The sequence below is a fragment of the Pinus tabuliformis genome, chromosome 3_1 (assembly GCF_031772625.1).
Source record: "Pinus tabuliformis cultivar Carrire ecotype Pingquan chromosome 3_1, CPIR1, whole genome shotgun sequence".
Taxonomy (NCBI): Eukaryota; Viridiplantae; Streptophyta; class Pinopsida; order Pinales; family Pinaceae; genus Pinus; species Pinus tabuliformis.
This window is the reverse complement of record NC_142301.1, coordinates 142837149-142860800: the sequence shown is the minus strand read 5'-3', so window position 1 is coordinate 142860800 and position 23652 is coordinate 142837149. Positions and strand designations below refer to the sequence as shown.

The 23652-nt window shown below is 41.0% G+C and overlaps 1 protein-coding gene across 1 annotated transcript; it reads right to left on the bottom strand.

Moving 5' to 3' along the window:
* Positions 1-902: 902 nt before the first annotated feature.
* LOC149186209 (histone H4-like) lies at positions 903-1930 on the bottom strand. The gene has a single exon (XM_089412590.1). The coding sequence runs from the start codon at positions 1781-1783 to the stop codon at positions 1472-1474; it is 312 nt and encodes a 103-aa protein (XP_089268716.1). The 5' UTR covers positions 1784-1930; the 3' UTR covers positions 903-1471.
* Positions 1931-23652: the final 21722 nt, after the last annotated feature.

The following is a 23652-nucleotide window of genomic DNA, read 5'->3' as shown; positions in this document are numbered from 1 at the left end:
AAGCATAATTGTATTATATTGAAACTATATAAAAGATTTGAAGCTGGAAAATCTAAAACAAAAAGAACAAAAACTAGAGGAAGAGTCCCTCTATAAATTGCTCTGCTGCACATCAAAAACAGTTCCAAATTGATTTTACAGCACATGCAAATTCCAGGATGAAAACAGAGATTGTTCAGGACATTTCATATACCATACATATGCCAAGATGATAAACAGAAAGGATGAAAATAGGTTTAGCAAACCTGGAGATAATAAAAGGAGATTAAAAGCCAAGGATAGAGAAATCCTGTATGACATAGGATTCCTCACCAAATATTACCTTCATGGACCAGATACGTGTTCCTAGAAGAAGGCCATCCTTCAACGAGCAGTTCACTTGTTGGTTCTAAGCCCTGAAAATACACTGAATGGAGCTATCTCTCATAAGTCCCCAATAAAACATAATCCTGTCCATCCAACCTGCAAGGTGTGAGTTCCTGATATTGCATTTTCCTTTGACATGATCAACCATGATCTTGGAGTCTCCAAAAATTGAAATAGACTATATATCAAAAAAATACAGAAAGCCAAGAGACCCACAAGAAAAAACATCATTGTACTCTAAAGAATCTGATAAACACTGTGCACAATTGTTTAAACAAATAACTGATTTTAAACAACGTTGTATTTATCCTTCAAAAGACACAAGCAGCCACAACCTGCCAATCATGAGGACCACTGATTCAAAAACCCTAGCGTGACCATTATCCCATAGAAAAGCATTAAAAATTAGCCAGGACAAAAATCCTAATAAATGTTAACTCCAGACTAACCAGGGTGGTTTCTTCTATTGAGACTGTAGAACTGTAATTTTAGGCCATTCGTGTTTTTTTGAAATGATACAGATGCCAGAATTGCAATAAAACAAAATTGTTGACTTGTAATTTAAACAACGAATTAAAAAATTAAAGTTCTTCCTGTGGATTTCTGACAAAGACAGTCAGAAATGGGGCAGGGGCAGAAATCCATAGATAGCAACAAGATCACTGCTGTAAGCTAGTCATCCCATTTACAACATTATTTCAGGCAGAATTTCAGCCTAAATTTGACAATAATCCCACAACTATATCTTTATCAAATCAAAACTGCCGTATTACCACAGCTCTTGACTTCCGAATTGATCCAGATTACCAGAATTCCATAACCTAAATTTTGATCGAGATTACCAGAATTAAAAAAACCCTAACAATAGACTGCTCAAATTCAAAGATTTTTTAACTCACCAAACTACTATCAAGACGATTTGAATATATCCAACTCCTCTATTAACACTCTGAATAAATACCCCCCAAGCTTCAACTAAAGCAAGGCATTGGCCACTTTCACAGTACTTATTAGGTTTAAAATTTCCCGTGGATATGAAGGTGGTGTCTAGAGACACCATAAATGACAGTGAGTAATGAATGAACAATAGTCAGAATGAGACTTCTCAGCCTCCGAAACCGTAGAGGGTTCGGCCCTGCCTCTTGAGGGAGTACACGACATCCATGGCTGTCACAGTCTTTCTTCTCGCGTGCTCTGTGTATGTCACGGCATCCCTGATCACATTCTCCAAGAAGATCTTCAAGACGCCTCTGGTCTCTTCATAGATGAGCCCACTGATGCGCTTGACGCCTCCTCTTCTTGCGAGACGCCGGATGGCAGGCTTGGTGATGCCCTGGATGTTATCTCTGAGAACTTTCCTGTGCCTCTTCGCACCTCCCTTCCCCAAACCCTTCCCTCCCTTTCCACGCCCCGACATCCTTCCTTGCTCTGTACTCAACGAAAATGATAAAAAAGATAAGTAAGACTGTCAATACATAGGGTACAGAGCGTATATATAGAGATCTCTGTCCCGTCTCCCCTCTTCGATTCCAATGCCTCTTAGCAAAGGCGCAGAGATCTCGATCCGTTGCGACCTGATCTTTTCCATTTGGACCGTCGATAACATTTTATCAACGGTTGCAATCATATCGACGAGGATTGCTGAATTGTCTTATAACAGAGTGAGAGAAGGAATATTATGGTAATTTTTTTTATTTTTTCCGGGAAAATTAGGGAAGCACTCCCGAAGGTACCACACTACTCCGTCAAATGGTGCTTTAGCAACGGTGGACCTTGATCAATTAAGTTAACTCTCATAAACTCGCCTAATTAAATTAATTCTCAGAATTTTCTAAAAAGTTAACTCTCATAAACTCGCCTAATTAAATTAATTCTCAGAATTTTCTAAAAAGTTAACTCTCATAAACTCGCCTAATTAAATTAATTCTCAGAATTTTCTAAAAAGTTAACTCTCATAAACTCGCCTAATTAAATTAATTCTCAGAATTTTCTAAAATATTATATATAGGGTAAGAAAGGTATAACATTAATGTATAAATATAATAAAAAATCTGATAGACTTCGACTAATTAATATAAATATCGTAAAAAAATATGAAATAGGAAATCTAGTGAGAATGTTCAACTTCCAGAGTATAATCTTTGATCTTGATAATACAACGAACTCTCAAACAAAGAGAGCATTGAGCATTTGTTCTCAAACTCTTGTGTAATGTAATTATTGAATCAAGATCATAGCCTTTTATAGGAGGATTTTTATATTTTTGCAATGTGGATTTTTTTCAATCTCGTATGGTGGACATGGTTGAGGTAAATTTCGGTGTTTGGTGTGGTATATGTGTGATCATTTTTTTTGGGATAGTTGGTTGACTTGATTATTGAGCAAAGTGTTTTTATAAGAAAAAGTAGTTTTTCTAAACAATAAACAATAAATTTTGCGGAGTAATGAATGGTTCTTAGTTTTAATAATTGGGATTGTGGTTTGTTATTTTATTCATTTAAGTAGTTTTTGGATGTATGCTTTAGCATGTATTGATCAGGGACAAAGAGTAGGTAGTAGTTTGTCTAGTTAATAACGGATGTCCCGACTCACTCTTAATCATTCATTTGGTCATTCATATAAAAAAAAAACAACTTTGTAAAACCACCTCAACCTCATTCAATGTATCTTCATATATCCATATTATGTGATTCTTTTAATTTAACAATATTACAAAGCTATCTTCACTCTCTCATTTCATCTCATATATCAAGTACATGGTATGCAATACTTTTGAGTTAGCAATATTAAAAGTCATACTTTTAATAATAATAAAAACAAAGACATTATACAAACCTGTAAGAGCAACGCAACGAACTTCAAAAATATGAAAAGCTCCTTGAACATGTTAGTATTATGTCAAAACATTCAAACCAAAATATGTTCAATATTAACCACAAAAATCAATACTCCATCAAAGGCATTAATAATGCACTAAAAAGGTGAAAACTAAATAACAATGGATTACATCGATTTTCCACTGCTCCGTCAGAGTTTCTCTCGCTCGAACCATTTATACCTCTTACCATTACAATTTGTTGGTGCGGCACCCTTGCTAGCTAAGGTTCTCGTGTACCCTGTGGCAGTCTCGGTGGGGAAACGGGTGTTTGTGAAGGGTTCCAAGGCAGTTTTACGGGGTTTTGACCCGGGTATCTCGTTGCTTCCCAAGTCAAAGTTGTCATTTACCTCAGTTAAGCGGTGGTTTGAATGAATGGAGGAGGCTTTTGAGGAGGAATTAGTTGATTACTCCTTGGACAGTCTAACACATTCGGACATCTGGGTTGAGTCTTGCCCGGGCTTAAACCGGCCTCACCCACTCCAACGGAAGACCAGGTAAGCGATTTTGTGTCAGAAATGGCTGATATGAAGGAGTCTTTGCAGGGCCTGGACCTCGCTCAACCGGTCACGGCAGTTTCTGAGGGGTTTATACACCTAGGAGAAGGCACAAACTCTCCTTTTCTTTCAATACCGTCGTCGTCGGAGCTGTTAACGTGGAGTGAACAAAACCACCGTGCCGAGGGCTTTCCGGTAGAAGGGACCGGAGGTCTGGGACATGGCTCAATCGAACCAATGGACCTTCAAGTGACAGTGAACCTTCCAGTAAGCAGGCAGGAATATTTCATGGAAGGTTTTACAAGCCTAACACCAGGGAGTAGCACTCTGTCATCTGGTTTCTTCGACAACATAGTGAATAAGGACACTAAGGTGGACGAGGCCCGTGTCTCGGACTCGGATGAAATCCCTCTAGGGGCCAAACAACAGCAAGTTTCAAGCCTTGGCTCCAAGGGGAAGGCCGACAAGAAAACAAAGCTGTCAAAATCAAAAGAGGGGTCGATTGTTAGTGTTTGGGGAAGGCGTAAGCATGGACAAAGCAACATTGATAGAAAGCATAGTGTTGGTGGGCAGGGTCCGAGGTAGGAACTACTCCCCGGGTCGATTGAAAAAATGGACAATGGAGGTATGGGGTAATGTGCTGGAGCAGCTTCCAGCGATTTTGTCGATGTCCAGGGGCTGGTTCGCCCTAATTTTTTCTGAGCCAGAGCAGGTTAACTGGGTGTTGACGCGCTATTGGCATCTTGAAATGATCCCTGTCCTACTTAAACGTTGGTCACCTCTTTTCGACCCAGAGAAGGAAAATCTTGGGGTGGGGCCGATTTGGGTTTGTTTGTCGGGGCTCCCGCTGCAATTCTAGTCCGAAGACATTTTTTGGTGTATAGGGGATGATTTGGGCACTTACATTGATCGTGATATATCATACTTGGACTCGGGTTGTCTGGCAATGGCCAAGATTCTCGTCCATCTGGATACCAAAGAAGGCCTGGTGGAGAGTTCACTTTCAGAGGGGCGACATTTTCAGATGGCAGGAGTTGGATTATGAGGGCATTCCCTTCAAGTGTCGAAGGTGCCATGAGGTTTGCGATCTTTACAAAACTTGTCCTTTGGTAATTGGGGGACGGCCGAGCCCTCTGAAATGTTTTGCCTTTGCGAGCACTCAAACAGAACTGGGGATGGTAGATGATCTCGATGCGCTTCAGGGCGGGTTGAGGCAGGGTCGGGAAAGGCCTAGTTCTGCGCGAACTGAGTCGGATGCCTGGACCACGAATGCCCCAATCACCAAAGTGCGCGCCAGGGAGAACAATGTGTTTTCAAGTACCTCTTCTCCCACCCATCCTCTTTTTACAAATGATTGCATGATCTCTGTTTCTGTATCTCCAATTTTTATGTCGAATCTTATCTCCAAGGCCAGTAAGTTGAGCCTTGTCATTTGTCTTGTGGTATTTGCCCCTGTGCCTCTCCTCTATTCCCCTTGCACCACTATCCAAAATGACCTATCTCAAGACCCCTCTAGGGATTCGGCCTCTGGCACTTCCCATCAATAAAACTTATGATCCTTACCCCCCACCCTTCATGCTTTCGGTTTGGATGAGGACCCGCACCCATCCCTTCCTCCCAAGGCCCCACGGGGCAGACAAACACGTCTTTCAAAAGCAATCAAAAGGGTCAGCCTTGAGGTGGCTTCTGGTATTCAGTCTCCCATAGATCAGGTCCTTAGAGCAAAGGGGAACCCTGCAAAGGTTGCCCCATGAAAGGCATCTCTTTTAATTGCAGGGGTTTGGCCAACTCGAATAAAAAATTGGCGCTGAGAAGAATATGTCTGTCGGAAAAGTTGGATTTTCTCTTTTTGCAAGAAACCCTAGGCGATGGTCCCCTTGTAAATAAAACCCTAAAATCATTCTTGCCAGATTAGGATTTCTTCTTCCTAGATGTGAGAGGGATGTCGGGTGGTTGTGCCCTAGGTTTCAATAAAAAATCGATCAAGATCTCAAATTCCTGGGGCAGCAAGGGTTTTCTGGGAGCAAATTTCATCTCCATCTCGCTCAATATCCCCCTGAGGGTTATAAACATCTATGGGCCTTGCCAGAATAGGGAGGTCTTCTGGGAGAATCTGCTCCAGGCGGATTTTATGCAAGTTGAGAACCTGATTATTGGTGGTGACCTCAATTTCTCACTTGGGCTCGCTGAATCCTGGGGCCACAGAGCTCAGTCAGACTGTTTAACAGGTTTTTTTCAAAACCTATTGGATGCCCATGACCTAATAAACATTGATTCGGCTCGTATCATGCCGACCTGGAGGAACCGCAGAATGGGGGAGGATGCCCTGGCTCGAAGGCTCGATCATTTCCTAATCAAATCCCCATTACTAAATCGTATTGCTCACATTCGACAATGGGTTGGTTCGGGGGGTTGCTCGGATCATTCTTCGATTTTTCTGGAAATTGAGGATGTAAACCTCAAACCTGGATCCCCCTTTAAATTTAATGCTTCATGGCTAATAGAGGAGGACTTCCATGTTATCGTCAAAGAATGTTGGACTCACTGTATTCGGGATTCCAGACCCCCTCCAGCGGTGGTCATATCAAACAATCTAGCCTGTTTGAAGGAAAAAACTATCAGTTGGGCAAAAGCCAAGCAGAAAAGGGAAGGCGAGGAGTTAATTAGGATTGAAAGGGAGTTAAAACATCTTGAATCGTTGGGGTTGTCCAACTTTGCCTCCCTACAAGGAAAAGAACATCTCATAAACCTGGAGAAAGAGAAGATCAGGTTACTGTGAAGGAATGAGGAAACTTGGCGACTAAAAAGCAGAGCTCTATGGTTGAAGTCGGGTGACAAGAAAAACAATTTTTTTTCAACAGTTCGCCAGGGGTAGAAAAGCTATAAATACGATTTGGGAACTGAAAGACCATACAGGCAGAGAGGCCAGTTCTTTCTCCCAGCTAGCTGATATGGGAGTTCGACACTTCTCAAACATCTATAAGGACCCAAGAGGAACCACTATCGCCGAAATCCTCCAGGTTGTGGAGACTATGCCTAGGTTTGTTGAGGAAGAGGAAGAGGAGTCTCTAAATCAGCCTGTCACTTTGGGGGAATTGGAAGTAGCCATGAAATGTTTCAGCAAAGACAAAAGCCTGGGGCCTGATGGTTGGCCAATGGAATTCTACATTACCTTTTTTGAGCTCATTGGGCAGGACCTACTACTTGCCATTGAGGATTGTCAGATATCAGGTCGGATGTCGGAGGCTTTCAATTCTACTTTCCTTGCCCTCATCCCTAAGGTGGACAAGCCCCTAACTTTTGATGACTTTAGGCCCATCTCCCTCTGCAACTGTGTCTACAAGATTATCTCCAAAATCATTGCCCTTCATATCAAGCCAATCCTCTCTAGGATGATCTCCAAGGAACAGTTTGCTTTCCTCAGTCACCGTCAAATCCATGAAGCTATCGGTACTGCCCAAGAAGCACTCCACTCGATCAAAACTCTTTCCAAAAAGGTTGTTATCCTCAAGATTGATCTATCCAAGGCTTTTGATCGTGTGAGTTGGTCCTATTTACAGCTCATTCTTACACACATTGGTTTCCCTCACTAGTTTATCAATTGGATCTTGTGTTGCTTCACCTCTGTGTCGTTTAGTGTCCTAATAAATGAGGCAGCTTCAGCTTTCTTCCATGCTAAGAGAGGTCTGAGGCAAGGTTGCCCCCTCTCCCCTTTGTTGTTTCTTCTGATTATGGAAGGCTTAAGTAGAATGTTAAAAAAGGCGCGATCAGAAGGAAACTTGGGAGGGGTTTCGATCACTGACAAGATTATTCTCTCACATCTTTTGTTTGTTGATGATGTACTTATTTTCTTAAATGGCTCTTTCAGTGATTCCTCGTGCTTCAAGTCCATATTATCTATGTTTTGTAAAGCCACAGGTATGGAGCCGAATTATGACAAATCAACTATAATTTTCAATTCTTGTCTACAAAATGAACAAAGATATGCATCCCAACACTTCGCTTTCATCAGGCAGGAGCTAGATTCAGGTCTGAAGTATCTGGGTTTTAGGCTTAAGCCAAACGGTTACCGTATTGCTGACTGGTCATGGCTTTTAGCAAAAATTGAAAACCGCATCAACATCTGGCAGCAAAAATGGCTCTCTCGTGCCAGTAGGCTCACCTTGATAAAATCAGTGTTAGAGGCAATTCCAGTATACTAGATGTCCCTGGCATGGATCCCTAAAGGCATTCTTCGTAGAATTCAGCAGATATGTTGCAGATTTCTTTGGTTGGGCCAAAATGCAGGAAGAACCTTTGCTTGTGTAAGATGGGAAAGGATTGCAAAGCCCAAAAAATGGGGTGGGTGGGGGCTGAAGGAACCCCAGGAGTTCGCAAAAGCCCTCGGGGCTAAGATGGGATGGCAAATCATATCCACAAACAGCTTGTGGAAGGAAGTTGTTTACAGCAAATACATTTACCCCTCATCAATTGCTGACTAGATCCGCAGTCCTTGTCAAAACATCCCGGGTGCTTCGAATATTTGGAAAGCCATTACCCACTCTTTCGGCATTATAAAGGAAGGTCTGGCTTGGAAATTTGGTGATGGTTCGCAGATCAGAGTTGGCTCGGATGCCTGGGCTGGTAGTGGGAATGCTCACATCCTTCCTAGAGAAATGTGACAGGCCTTGTTGGAGGCGGGTTTCACATGGCTTGCTCACATTGCGGCAGTGGGGTGCCCAGCTTGGCCAAGACTGCAGTGGCTGGATTTCGAGAATTTGGGTATAGAGGAAAGATGGAGCAGGGTCTGGTTGCGGTTTGTGGGGGCTTTGGAGGAAGCCAACGTCCAGTTTTCTGACAAGGTAGATGAAATTATATGGGCAAAGGCCCCAACTGGCAGTTATTCCCCAAAAGTTGGCTTTGCTTCGATCATGGAGGCTCGGGCAGAGGGAGAGAATTGCTGGTGGTGGCGACACCTCTGGAAGCTGAAGGTCCCCCACAAATCTCGCCTATTCATGTGGAGCATACTCTCAAATAAGATTCCCACTGAAATCAATATGAGAAAACGCATGATTCATGGCCCTTCCCGTTGTTGCCTATGTAATGAGGATTCGAAGGACACGGACCACCTTTTCCTTCACTGTCCGGCCTCGTCTAAAATTTGGAATCACATAAACTCCACCCTCTCAATTGACACCTGTTGGGATGGACAAAATGTAAACGAAGCTTGACATTATTGGTGGATGAGTGTTGCCACTCAAAAAATCAAGAACCTGCCTCTCATCGTTTGCTAGGGCATTTGGCTTATCAGAAACCACCGGATATTTCAGGAAAAGCCCATCCACTGGGAAGTCTCATGCAATCATATGCTGGCCATTTACAATTTGATCCCTAAGGATCTGGTTCAACATTCTATCAGAGTCATCAGCCCAGAGAGCATAGACAGGAATCATCCTTGGGCTTATTTTGATGGTTCGGCACAACCTGAGGGTTGTGGTGGGGGGGTTGTCTTTCATTTAAATGAATTTATTTTTTTCAAAATCAAAGTGGGTCTTGGGCGAGGAACAAATAACTATGCAGAATTAAATAGCCTTAGGCACCTCCTCCTTTTCGCAAGAGAGCAAAACTGCCACAAAATTCAAATTTTCGGGGACTCTCAGCTTATCATAAATTGGATCAATGGGATCTACCTCTGTCACTTGCACACACTCAGGGATCTATTGGAGGATGCTTTATTTTTAAAATCTCAGTTTGAGTTTTTTGTCTGTTCTCATATATACAGGGAAAGGAATGAAGTTGCTGATATTCTTTCCAAAGAGGTCATACAGCTAATTAGAGGACACTGGTTGATCCAAGAGTTCAAGGATGGGGCTTTCTTCTAGATATACCATCGGCCCTTCATTGAAGGGGCAGAAATCCATCAAGAATGATCTATGGGATCATTCTTTTTTGTTTATTTTGCAGTTTCCAGTTTTTGAGCTTATCTAGTTTTAGACTTATGGCCTTGGTTTGCCATCGTATCTACTGTTTTTAAAAGGATGGTCTGTAAATATTTTTTGCATATGACTCTTGGACTGTTAATTTCTGGATAGTAGTGAAAGCATTTTTCATATATGTTGGTATACAACATGTAATTTTCTTAATTATTTTAATGAAAATTACGTTTTTTCCTCGGGGGAAAAAAATGGGTTACATTTGAAAGTCTTTATTTAAAGTTTTACGGTGTTTTCCTTAGTTGCACAAAAACTTAATCAACTAAATAATAATGGGTTAAATTTTATAGCATTTTTCTTAGTTGCACAAAATACATTAAAATTAATCAACCCATCACAGATTATGCAATTTCCTTTTTGAATTTTCTCCAACTAAGTGAAAAACTAAACTAAGTTATCTATTGCAAAAATTGCTCACACTATTGATTTGTTTTTTCTTCTTAGTTATTCCAACAATCAACCTAGAACCAAAATATGTTCAATATTAACCACAAAAATCAATACTCCATCAAAGGCATTAACAATGCACTAAAAAGGTGAAAACTAAATAACAATGGGTTACCTCTGAAAGTCTTTATTTAAAGTTTTACAGTGTTTTCCTTAGTTGAACAAAAACTTAATCAACTAAATAACAATGGGTTACCTCTGAAAGTCTTTATTTAAAGTTTTACAGCGTTTTCCTTAGTTGAACAAAAACTTAATCAACTAAATAACAATGGGTTACCTCTGAAAGTCTTTATTTAAAGTTTTACAACGTTTTCCTTAGTTGAACAAAAACTTAATCAACTAAATAACAATGGGTTAAATTTTATAGCATTTTTCTTAGTTGCACAAAATACATTAAAATTAATCAACTCATCATAAATTATGCAATTTCCTCTTTAAATTTTCTCCAACTAAGTGAAAAACTAAACTAAGTTATCTAATGCAAAAATTGTTCACGCTAGTGATTTGCTTTTTTTTCTTAGTTATTCCAACAATCAACCCAGAAAATTAATCTAACAAGAGAATGTGCTAAGTCTTTGAAAAAATAAGATTAGTTTGTTATCAAAAATGTCAAATCTACATACATATGTCAATAATGACTAATTTGATCTAGCTAAACAATTTTCCCATAAAAAAACATTTTTTCGTTAACTTTTGATGTTACAACAGTGTTTCCACCTTACTTGGAGAGCATTATGCCTCTTAGCCCGTTGGTGATGCTTGATGGACATATGGATAGCTCAAATTAGGTGGATGCTTGACCTTGGTTAAAGTGTTGGCATGGCAACCTTACATATGAGTTTGTTACCCTAATCAACATGTTGAATAACCCATGAGGTGCACACAAAAAGCGAGTCAGTTGCTCAATCAACGGATACTTTTTTCCTACGAGGAGGAGCATTGGGCACTTAGCACTTGGAGCTTGTGACCATGTGATATATACCTCGAAGGTTAGACACTCAACTTGGGAGCACTTTTGTTGAAGTGCATGCTTCATGGAGGTTAGAGATGAACTAGAATATATACATTGAGGAGGAGCATTAAATCTTTCTAACTACATTGGCACACATGAGAGTAGCTTTGGACATGTGAGAGGACACGTGGAACATAGTATAAGGAGGATCACCTTCCAAGAGGACATAGGGATAGAAGACCATGATAGAAGAGGGAGCATTGGACTAATAGTTACTTAGAGACTGCACCATCTTAGAAGAGGGACATTGAGCCTAAGGAGGATTAGGCCCAGAGGGAATTTCACTTTGAGAGTTGTATAAACCTTATCATGACACTTGTACAACCTTGTATTGTAGAGTGCTTCATGTGGGGCGCCCTTGTTGATTTCTTGTATGGAATTACATCCTTATTTTATGATAGTCTCCCTCACCTATATATATAAGGGAGGAGAGAGTTCTTGCATCCATTATCATCATTATACTCTTCTTTGTATTTGTCTCACTGAGACATTAGGGTTCACCAAAAGACCTTCAAAAAGAAAAGTCTTATAAGGAGCGATATGCTAGGGTTAATGAGAAAACCCTAAAAGCACAAAGTTAAGGTTCATGAGGAAACCTTAAGAGAAGACAAGGAGGGGGAGAGAGAGAGAGAGATTTTGGATGTTTGTGCAAATATTGCTCTTGTGTGATGTTAGGGTTTTCTCTTGTGATTTCTGGGTTTTCACTACTCATGTAAGCCCTAAAGAAGAACATGACATTGAAGTTAATGATGGTTAGTATGGATCTTGTTGTAGCATTAGGGTTTCAACCTTAAAATAAGACATGGGGAGTGGAGCTACTTCCTTGCACTATTTTGAAGCATTGTGATTTTGATATGTAAGGGTAGGGAAATATTATGGAGATATAAGATTGATAAGATGAGAGAATGAAGTGATGCCTTACTTAGAGGAATGCTTAGTTATTATACCATTGATGTTGCATGGAGGTATTACTGTCTGTTTGATTCAAGAGTTGAATAATTAAATTTGAGGATTCCAACCTTAGGATGGACATGTAAACTTGGAAGCTAGTGCTAGAGTTGTCTTTCCATGCACTTGTCTGATGCAATATGGCTAGGGTTTGTAACCCTAGGAAGAAAATTTTGCTAGTGTGTAGATCTTGTGTGGTGCAAACTTATTGATGCCAAGGATAGCTTGTTGGTGTCGATGTTAGCTTGTTCTGGATCTTTGAGGGTGCCTATGTTTTTATGGTTCCCCTAGTTAGAGTTTGGAAATGTAGAGATTGTAGCAACTATCAAAAGTTGTGTGATTGTAGATTTGATTTTTAGATTGCATCATCTTCTTGATTGAGTAATTTTCGAGATTTATTGATTATGTTGATTTGACATAATATATAGGGATGAAAATGTTGAGTGACTTTACATATAACTTGAGGACAAGAGAGCAATTTTTTTGATGCAAAAAATTGTTATAACAAAGTGATTTTGAGAACTAGTATATGCTTTGGAAAAGTGTGCCTTATGACTCAAAACTTGTTGCTATATAATTTACTCTACATCTTTTCTTTGAGTTGGTTAGTGTGTCGGGTTGAAGTGAAGTGAAGTGAAATATTTTTTATTATTTGATATTTTGAATTAATATTTTAGATAAGCCTTATGGGTTAGATTTGGGAAACCTCTAGTAAGAAAGTTGAAATTTCAAATTTGCATTGATTGCCCTATATATGAAATTTCAATACCCTGAAGTGGATGACAACACAAGCAATGTTATTCAACTATATTTATATTTATCAACAAAATCTTCGAGGATATTAAAAAACCAATTAGGTATTGAGGTGTTGGTTCCATGGTGAGGAATGTCATCCATGAGGATTTTGATCTAGGGAGGGTCCACTCAATCTTAGGAAAATTTGGTGGGATGATTAGCACCATGTCACAAAGAGCCATTTTGCCCCTATTTGGTTAGTTACACATATGTGAGAAATTGAGTAACAAAAGAAGAGCATTCCATTAAACTCCATCTAAAGTATCACTAATGTGTGTGTGTGTGCGCGCGTGTGTGAGAGAGAGAACATGTTTAGTTTAGTTGAATATTTGTGAACAAATGAGTAAGCAAAAGAAGAGCATACCATCAACCTTCATATGAAGTATCATTTTTTTTTTTAACAAAGTCAGTTGCTATATTAGTGGCTGAAAAAGAAGGAGTCAGATCTCCTGAAGTACAGTATATACCGCTGGTAATTTGGATCGAAGGAGTTACAAAATGGGAATCTCTCCTTGATCCTTTTTCTGCTTGTTCTACTTCTAAAGCTCCTTGAACTACTGTAGATTCTTACATATTGGAACAACCAAAACTTACATTTGCAAAGCATTTTTAATCTATTTCTATATGGCTTATATGCCTTGCTGTGGATTCCTCCGGATTTTGATCCGGTTCTGCCTGCTTGGCACTTGAAGAGCTGGGAGCTGCCTGATTCCGCTTGTCCATCATATATTGCAGTATTGATATCGACTCCTCAGCATGACTGCATTGGTTTAACAAACGATTAAACTGCTCATGAAGAGAAGCGACCCTATGCAGGAAAAGGTCTATCTCTGCTCGATATTTGTCGTTGATGATGCAGTTTTGATCTTCAATTCTGGTCTCCAAGATCCTCTGCTGGTTTTCTAAGTTACACTGCTGCGCCCTGACTTCCTCTAATTTAGTTTGTAAATCTGCGCAGTGTAAACAGTCCTCGAAGCATGCCATGTTTACTGATGAGGGACGGTTGCGGTCGATAACACCTGGAACAAGAAAAAAGGAAGAGACAGACCACGGAGTAGGGAAGTTATAAACCGAAACTCGCCTGGGGGCGCAAACAATCAGATGGGCAAGGCAAGGAGAGGCCGACCAGAGGTTCTGATCGATACGAAGATGAAAAGGGTAGACTCTAATGAAGGGGAAACGAAACAGCGCTGAGGACAACACAAGAAAGCCTACAGAGGACGGATGCTCTTGGGGGCAGAGAAAAACAGAGTAATGAAGATCAAGGCAGTAGGGGAAATATATAGAGGAAGATTGCATAGAGAAAGAGCGGGAAGAGGGCAAGTCAGTCACACGATGAAGATGGAGATCCTGCAAGTAAATCTGGAAAGAGTCTTGTGAGATCCAACGATCAGATCCGAAGGGACGTTTGCCGGCTGTGGTGTTGAAGTTTTCAAGATCATTGAGTGCTTTGTGTATACCATATCTATCCAGTATCTTATTACAGTGAGTCATCCCGCTGACAGTCCGTAGCTCATGATTCGCCTCATTTCTGTCAGTGTTTTGGTGTTTATAACTAAAGAGTTGCTTTTGACTCATGGCAGGGGTTGAAAGGACTCGCTGGAGTTGCAGCTTAGGACACCAATTGGTATTTCACATGCCTTGTTGGCGTGTTCATCGGCCCTCTTGTTCAGTTTACGGAGGATGTGATAATATTGTATATCTTCCATTGCCTGATGCAAAATTTGGTTACGCCTGTTTATTTGTTGTAGAAGTGTGTTTGGAGAGTTCTACTGATGAACCATTAAGCGTATGACTATGGAGGAGTCCCCGAAAACTTTCACCTTCATTATTCTTAGTTTGCCTAGCTGTGTTAAGCCTTGGAATAGAGCTAATGCTTCAGCTCTGTTGTTTGAAACCTTCCCAAGTCCCCATTCGTATTGCAGAATACAATCACCATTGGCGTTACAAATCAGCCCTCCTGCTCCGGCTATACCCGGATTTGATTTGGATGCCCCGTCGAAGAACAAATGGAAGAAGTTACAGTTACTTATCCAGTTGGCAAACTCCTCTTCTTTTAGTCTCAGTTTCCAAGCACTGACTTCTGTTTTGGTCTGAGTCCCCCTCATACGAACTTCTTGAGCTTTGGGATTGTTTTCTAAAATGTAACTTATGAAGTTTCGCTCCTCTGTGCCGTATTTTGCTGCTTCAATATTTCCAATGGTGTTTATTGAGATCGTTTCCAAAGCAAGTGTTTTAGCTTTGTTACAGATTATTCGAATGTTTGAGCTTTTGTCCTGGAAGATTTTTTGATTTCTGGCTAGCCAGACATGCCATAACAGAGTGTGAGGGAGAGCGTTCCATACTCTCTTCACCAAACTGCTTCTTTTTTCTTTCCAGGGGCAATCTTTTCTCCATTTGTGGATTGTCTCTGCTATAGTGTGCTAGAGTTCCCAATTTATGTTACCTGTTGAGGCCATCTTTTCCCAACAATCAACAGCTACCGGGCATTCTATGAATAAATGGTGCATTGTTTCCTCAGCCTTGCAACAATTAGGGCATCTGGATGGGCCATTGATGCCTCTTCTTTTTAGATTTTCGGCTGTTAGAATTTTGCCTTTCAGCAAGAGCCAAATAAAAAAATTTACTTTTGGAGGAGCCTCTGTTCGCCATACTATTTTCCAATGATTCCACAAACTCATTTGATAGGTGCTATTGCAGAGATGTTGATGGCCTACTTTGATGGTGTAATCTGTTCCAGTTGCATCCCAACGAAAACCATCCATTTCACCTTCTTGGATGGTGGCCTTACTATGGCGGAGCATCTTCAGATAGCTAAGGCTAGGTTCTAAAGCATTGGGAATTTCAGGGAAATACCAACCTGTCCAGACATGCGACTGGGAATCCCATCTTGAGATTTGAGACAGGTGATAGATTCCTCTATTGTTAAAGAAATTTATAACAGGGATGGCCTCTTTGTGCATGGTCAAGGGCTGCTGCCCCAGAATTTTATCAGTGCCAAAATTTATGCTGGTTCCCCCCCAGGGACTTTCGAAATGTTTTGATTCATAAATGGAATAGCCTTCTTACATAATCTCCAGATTTTGGTGGATTCTCTGTTGGGGATATTGGAGTCTAAGAGTTGCTGCCTGGGACAACTTAGATATTTAATCTCCAATACCTTTTTCCACCACAATGTAGGTCCTGTTATTAATCTCCAGACAATTTTTGCACCAAAGGCCAGGTTTAAGAACTTTGGAGATCTGATGCCGAGTCCACCTCTATCCTGAGTTTGAATTACATGCTTCCAGCTGACTAAATTGAACTTGTTTTTATCAGTCTTCCCCCCTTGCCAGAGGAAATGTCGGAGTGCAACTTCCAATTTATGATGAAAAATAGCTGGAGCTTGATATAGAGAAAAGCGATAGAGAGGAAGGGAAGTGATACCTGATTTGAGGAGAATGAGCCTGCCTGCTGGATTGAGCCACATTGTTCCCCATTGCTGCACTTTCCTCTTTACCTTGTCAATGATTCCATTCCAGGTTTCAGCCTTCAAAGGCCCCAAGCTCACAGGCATACCTAAATAGGAGAAGTGGGTACATTCCAGGTTACATGTGACACCGAATATGCTTGCAATGTTGTGTATAACCTGGTCTGTGGTATTACACCCATAGATACAGCTTTTGAGTTGATTGACCTTGCCTCCGGAATACTCCATAAATTGGTCAAGGAGTTTCTTGAATCGCCTTGCTATAGTGGTGGAAGCTCCCCCAATTAATAAGGTATCATCGGCAAACTGAGAGTGGTTAATGTTTTTTGCTCCATTCCCAAATTTGATGCCAGTTATGAGCCATGAGAATGAAGAGGTATGAGGAAAGAGGACAACCCTGTCTGAGCCCCCGGGAAGATTGGAAAGCTTCACAAGGCCTTCCATTGATCAGGGGGGATATCCAGGGCCCTGAAATGCAGGCTACAATCATGTTGATGAAGGATGGCTCGAAGCCCATTTTATTTAAAACGGCAATAAGGAAGGAATGTCTTACTCTGTCAAAGGCGTTTGCCAGATCAAGTTTTAAGACAAATCCTTTCTCTTTCCTGGATAAGCTCGAATGGATGGCTTCTTGTACAAGGAGGATGGAGTCGGTGATATGCCTGTTGGGAAGGAAACCTCCTTGGTTTTCAGATATCAGGGATGGAAGAAGGGGTTTGAGCCTGGAAGCCAAGATTTTAGAAATAATTTTATAGGACGAGTTGCATAGAGAAATGGGTCAGAATCTGGAAAAGGAGGCGGGCCGATTTTCCTTGGGAATGAGGGCAAGAAAGGTGGAGTTGGTGAATCCTCCTAACTTCCATTTTCTTAGTACCCAACGGATCATCTTTATCAATTCCTTCTTTATCAAAGTCCAATACTCCCTGAAGAAGCAAATGGGGAATCCATCTGGTCCTGGCGCCTTATCAGGATGCAAGCTCCAGATTGCTCCCTTAATTTCCTCTTCCTCTATTTCTTTGCTAAGATTATCGTTCATCTCCTTGGTGACTCCTTTGGGCAGGTGCTGGAGCAAGTCAGAATAGTCTTCTGCCCCTTTACTTTCGGTTAGAAGGTCCCTGTAGTGCTTAGAGGCAGCTTTCTTTATGGTTTCCTGAGTGTTGTACCGATTTCCTTCGTTGTCCATAATTGTACTTACATTATTTCTGAGCTTTCGAACAGTAGCTTGTTTGTGGAAATAGGCTGTATTTTTATCTCCCCCCTGAAGCCATAGTTGTCTAGATTTTAGGCGCCATTTGATTTCTTCCTCCCTATTAATATGACTCAGATGTGCATAAAGGGCACTTTCTTGCTCTTTATTTTTCTGCGATAATCCCTATTCTTCAATCCTTAGTTGGACATTTTCTAGATCACTTTTGACTTTCTTTTTTCTCTCTTCTGGTTCTTGATAGCTGTCCTTAGCCCAATCTTTTAATACCTGTTTGATTCTTTTTAATTTGGATTCCCAAATAAAACTTGGAGAGCCTTCTATATGTTGATTCCATGTCTTTTGAACAAGTTCTCTAGCTGCTGGAATCCAGTTCCAAAGAGGGCTATATTTGAAGGGGATGGGACCAAGAGGGCAATGGTTTTCCAATGTCAAAGTAATGGGGTAGTGATCGGAGGCAGATGTGTTGAGGATGTTGGTATATCCTGCTGAGAAGGAGGAGAGGAATGTAATATTGATTAGAAATCTGTCTAATCTTTCCATTATATTGTCGATGCCGATCCTACGATTGCTCCAAGTGTATCTGCGATTTTTGGGAATAATGTCAACTAAATCATGCTCCTGTATGATGGTTTCTAGACGGTCTCTAGAGGGATCTGGAGTAAAGGTTCCTCCCATTTTTTCATTGGCATGAAGAATCAAGTTGAAGTCGTCTGCGACTATGACGTTGGTGTTTGGTTCCCCTTCTATGCTTACCTTCAAATCATCCCAGCAGATTTCTTTTTCTCTGAAGTGATTGGGTGCATAAACATTGTATATGGTTACCGTTTGATTGCCTGTTCTGCTGTCTAGAGTAGTTCTGATCCAATTCTGATGAATATTTGTTGAGATGCAAACCCATTTACTGTTGTCCCAAATGGTAACGATTCCTCCGGAGGCCCCTCTAGCTTCACTGATGGTTCCTAAATACTGTCTCTGTTGGTCTATAATTTTTCTCATTTCTTGCTGATTTTGTTTTGTCTCCTGTATCAACATGATTCCTGGCTTTTCGCTGTGAATTAGATCTCTAAGGGCAGCTAATTTGGAGGGGTGCCCTAAACCCCTGCTGTTCCAAGAGAGAATTTTCATCATGATGCATTGGGCATGCGGAGAGGTGCTCGCCTCTCATGATCTTTGCCGCTTGTCTCTTTTTCTTGGTGTCCAAGGATGTAGGATTCTATTGGGGTTTGCGTGCCCATGGCTATATCTTTTTGGGCGTTCTCATCCCTCTGTTGCTTGGCTGATTTTCTGCCCGGTCCCTGTTTTTCAAAGCATCACTAGATGCTCCATGTTCTTTGGAGGAACTTCTGGTAATCCTTGATGAAGGAGGCTCAGGGGGAGGTTGAGAAGATACAGATGAAGGCTGAAGGGTGACAAGGGGATCAGAGGGAGGATTCTTAGGGGCAGAGTCTACTGCTGAGAGGATAAAGAAAGGGTTGGAAGAAGAAGGGAGAGGCGAATCAAGGGGATGGAGATCAGTGGGTGATGGAGAAGAGGAGGATGGACGCAGACCGGAGGGACCAGGAATTTCAGAGTCCAAAGAAGGCTTGGGGGGGGGGGGCTGATTTCTTCTTTTTGACTATTTCCCAGTGGCCATCTTGCTCATCGTTGTCTACATTAACAAGTTTTGTGCATCTATTAGCGAAGTGCCCATATTCATGACATACCTTGCATTTAAATGGAATCTGCTCGTAGTCCAGCTGCTGGATATGACTCCATTCGTCCACTTTCAGCTTTATCGCTTCCGGCAGTCCTCGACCTAGATCCACTTCGACACAAATCCTTGCGCATGCTTGCATGTTGTCCTTGGGTTCGCTACGATCAATGTATTTTCCAACAACATTCCCTATGGCCCGAACCGATTCATCACCCCAGCAGTGAAGGGGAAGGTGAGGGAGACGGACCCAGACTGGAACAGCACTTGGGATGTCCAGTTCCGGATCGAAATCTGGGGTCCATTTATTAAGATAGAGCCCCCTTGAATCCATGAAGTATGGCCCGTTCCTGAAGATCAGATCCTTGTCCTCTTTGGATTCGAAGTGAAATGTAAAATACCCTTTTCCGCAAAATCTGATGGATATTTTCCCTTGGATCTTATCTGACCAGTTTCGTTCCACCCATCTTTGGACTGTTCTTGGCGATGGCCAAAGCCCTGTAAATTGCCCTATTAGTCCTTTCTCGGCAAGAGAGAGTGCTGCCATGCGAGGGATAGATGGGGGCAGCTGAACTTCCTGAAGCACATCAAGTTTCTTGACAAATTTCGAGATTGCAGGCCTGGGGCGTTGTGGGGGGAGGGACTTTACCAGATCCGAGAATGCTTTTTGAGGATCGGGGGCCTCCTGGTGTGAATCCGATGGGGCCATGGCTGGGCCAAGGCCCTGGCCGTTGCGGAGCTGGATGCGATCTCAGGTTGGGCGCGCGTGCAGCGATCAGGCTCCTCCCGAGAGCGCATATTTTTGAAAATACCTTGTGCAAGTTGGTTTTTAGTCCTAATTAGATGAAAACCCGATCATCACAATTCATATGAATTATCATTAGTGTGTGAGAGAAGGAGATAATTATGAAGTATCACTAATTCACATGAATAAAATGCAACACTAAAGGATATAATTCCTTAGTATGAATGTTCCAAGTGCACAAAGGAATAAAATCTCATTAATCTCCAAAAAGAAACAAAACTCATGTTAATGCTCTACAACAAATAGAACAAAATGGACATTAGCTCGTTTAGGGATTTCCGTAAAATTATTTGAAGGATTGCATAAAACATTTTCATATACCTAAAACAAAATCCCAACAAGCTCCAACGACAATAGCAGAAATCAATTTCAATTAGTTATATGATTCAAGACCAAGATTATGATTATAATTTTATGAGAGATTTTTCTGCGTAAATCACAAGAAATTTCATTTTTTGACGCGTTTCGAACCAACCAGTGTGGTTCATCATTATGATTATAATGTTGAAAATGCAATAAGAAAAATCCTGATTTAATTTTTCCTTGAATTAAATTAGGAACAAAATTGTAATTCCACATCACAAGACAAGTTGTACGAGTTAACTAAGTTAATTTGACTTACTTAGTTCAACGAATTCGAATTGAGGGTCTAACTAGAGTCATGTAGAGTGTCTCCTACTTTATAGGAGCCATGTTGAGTTTATTTTGAGTTGTAATTAATTAATTCAGTTTAATTGAGTTAAACTCAGTTAAACGAGTTCCAACTATTGGAGGAACTAATAGGAGGTCAGACAATGGGGTGTTGCTTCATATGTTCGACCAATTAATTGATGATTCAACGATAAATAAGCCATGCATGTCAAATATGAGAGTTACCCAATTGAGATTGGAGTTCAAGGGTAGTGTACTATCAGTTGTATAATGATCCAAATTGTACAAGTGGTGCATGCAGTCAGAGGAAGGGCTATGATGGATCACAATTCCAATTGAGGAATTTCCCTAATTAATAGGCGCTAATTCCCAAGGAAACAACACAATGAAATAGGGACTTGGGCAAGCAATAAATTGGTTAAGTATTGGCCTAGGCTTGTCTAGGAAGCTGTGAGACGGCTAGAGATAATGTAGAGGTTTCTCGGGCTTGAGAAAAGCATTGTAATATTCTCATATTTTCTAACTAATGCAATATACATATAGCAAGGGTTTTTAGTTGTGGCTTTCCCATATCAAAGCAAAAATCAGCTTTCAGATTGTGGGAATTGGCTTTCCCGCAATTCCTATATGCTTCGTGATTTCTCGATCGATTAATTGTTTCCAATGATGAGTACAGTAGATTCAAGTCTTTTCTTTTAGAAAATTACATAAGCAGCTTGAATCTGCAAGGAATTTTTACATGGTATCAAAGCAGAAATCACACTAGAAGAGAAGAATACGAGTTTGTCTTTGTAGGTGAAATCGAATTTACGAGAGCATTCTTCAGAGCCAGCAAGATGTCATTCTACGGATTGAGACTCGAATATGTCTTTGAGGGTAGTTCGAATTATATCGCTTGGAAGGATAGGATGGAGACAGTGTTTGAATACAACGGGCTAAGGGAATTCATATAAAATGATATTCCTAAGCCTCCAACAACAAATACTCGAGATCTGGAAGAGTGAAAGAAATGTGTGGCAAAGGCAAAGAGGATCATACTAGGAGTTCGAGATCATATTGTCTCGAATCTCCATGAAAATTGTACACCATACGCAATGTGGCAAGCCTTGATAGACTTGTTTCATAACAACAGTGACCATAGAAAGTTGGCACTAAAGGACAAGCTTCAAAAAATCAATATGGAGAAGGGCGACACAATACCACAGTACTTGAGCAGGTTCACCCAATGTTGGAATGAGCTTAGGAGCGTTGGTATTACAGTTGCTAAAGGTGATTTGGTCAGCCTAGCACTTCTAGGCCTTCCCAAAAGCTGGCACAGCTACTAGGATTCGGTAAATGGGAGGGAGCATCTACCAAAGTGGGAGCATTTGTGGTCCAACTTGGTGCAAAAAGAGATAAGGTGGAGCATCAAAGATGGAACCTCATCCAAGCATGGATGAAGAGGATAATTGTGCCTTGGCAAGGAAGGGAATAAATCCCAATCCGAAGGGGATTCCAATCAGGTTGGCAAGAAAAAGGACTTGTCAAAGATTAAATGTTTTCACTGTCATGAGTTGGGACACAATGCAACGAAGTGTCCGCACAAGAAGGCAGACAATAAGCCCTCAGGAGGAGTGGCAAGTGAAGCTCTTGCTTCACAATTCGAGTTGGATTTCACCCTCATTGCATGCATGGTGACATTGGTGATGGGTGGTGTGTGGTATCTAGATAGTGGAGTCTCATTCCATATGACCGACAATAAAGAATTTTTCAGTGACTTGGACGAGAAGGGCCTCCATATGCACATCGAGATGGGAGATGATGGAAGGTATAGTGTGACCGGCATCAGTGTTTTTACTTTTCAGAGGGAGTTTGGTTCTCCTCTTCACATTAAAAGATGCCATTTATGTCTTTGGTCTGAAGAAGAATTTAGTTCCAGTTGTTATGTTGGAGGACCGTGACTACAATGTGATATTTAGTAAAGGAAAGGATTTCCTTCGCCACATAGCCACATGACAAGTGAAGCATATTGCGGTTTGGGTGAAGAACCTCTACAAATATGATGTAGAATACTGTGTTGCTTTGAGCACAAAAGTAGATGGTGAATTATGTTATATGAGACTTGGCCATTTGCACCATGGAGCCTTGAAGATCACGCTGCATATTTCTACAGGACTTCCCAAGGGAGCACTAGAGCAGCGAGATACATGCAAAGGGTGTACACTGGGGAAGTACACCAAATCCACCTCTCATGATAAGGACAGTCGAACGCAAGCGATCCTTGAAAGAGTTCACTCAGATGTGTGTGGACCATTCTTGACAGCCTCCATGGCCAAGCACAGGTATTATGTAATATTTGTACATGATTTCTCACGTAAGTGCTGGATTTTCTTCATGCAGAAGAAATATCAGACATTCTCTAAATTTTGTGAATTTAAAGCACTTGTTGAGAAAGACACTGGCAGGAAAGTGAAGGCTCTCAGGAGTGATAACGATGGAGAATATGTGTCGAATGAATTCAAGAACTTTTGTGCATCAAAAGATATTCAATGGGAGTTAATAGCACCTCGTAACCCACAACAGAATGGGGTGGTTGAGAGGAAGAAAAGAAGTATTATGGGAGTTGCACGGGTGATATTACATAATCAGGGCCTATGTGGGTTGAAGCATGCAACACAATTGTATATGTGTAGAACAAGAGTCCTCATCAAATTCTCGGGATGAGTACACCAAAATAAGATTTTTCAAGGAAGAAACCAGATGTGTCACACTAGAAGATATTTGGTTCATCAGTTTACTATCATGTTACCAAAGATGCCAGGGAAAAGCTAGAGCCGATAGTTGAGTTGGGCATATTTTTGGGGTATGTTATCATTGAAAATTCTGTTTCCAAAAATTTGCTCAGATTAGCTTAAAGACAAAGTGTTTTCGCAGCGCAT

What these genes read in the sequence shown, in the direction of transcription:
- LOC149186209 (XM_089412590.1), bottom strand. Translation starts at nt 1,783, where the DNA reads ATGTCGGGGCGTGGAAAGGGAGGGAAGGGTTTGGGGAAGGGAGGTGCG.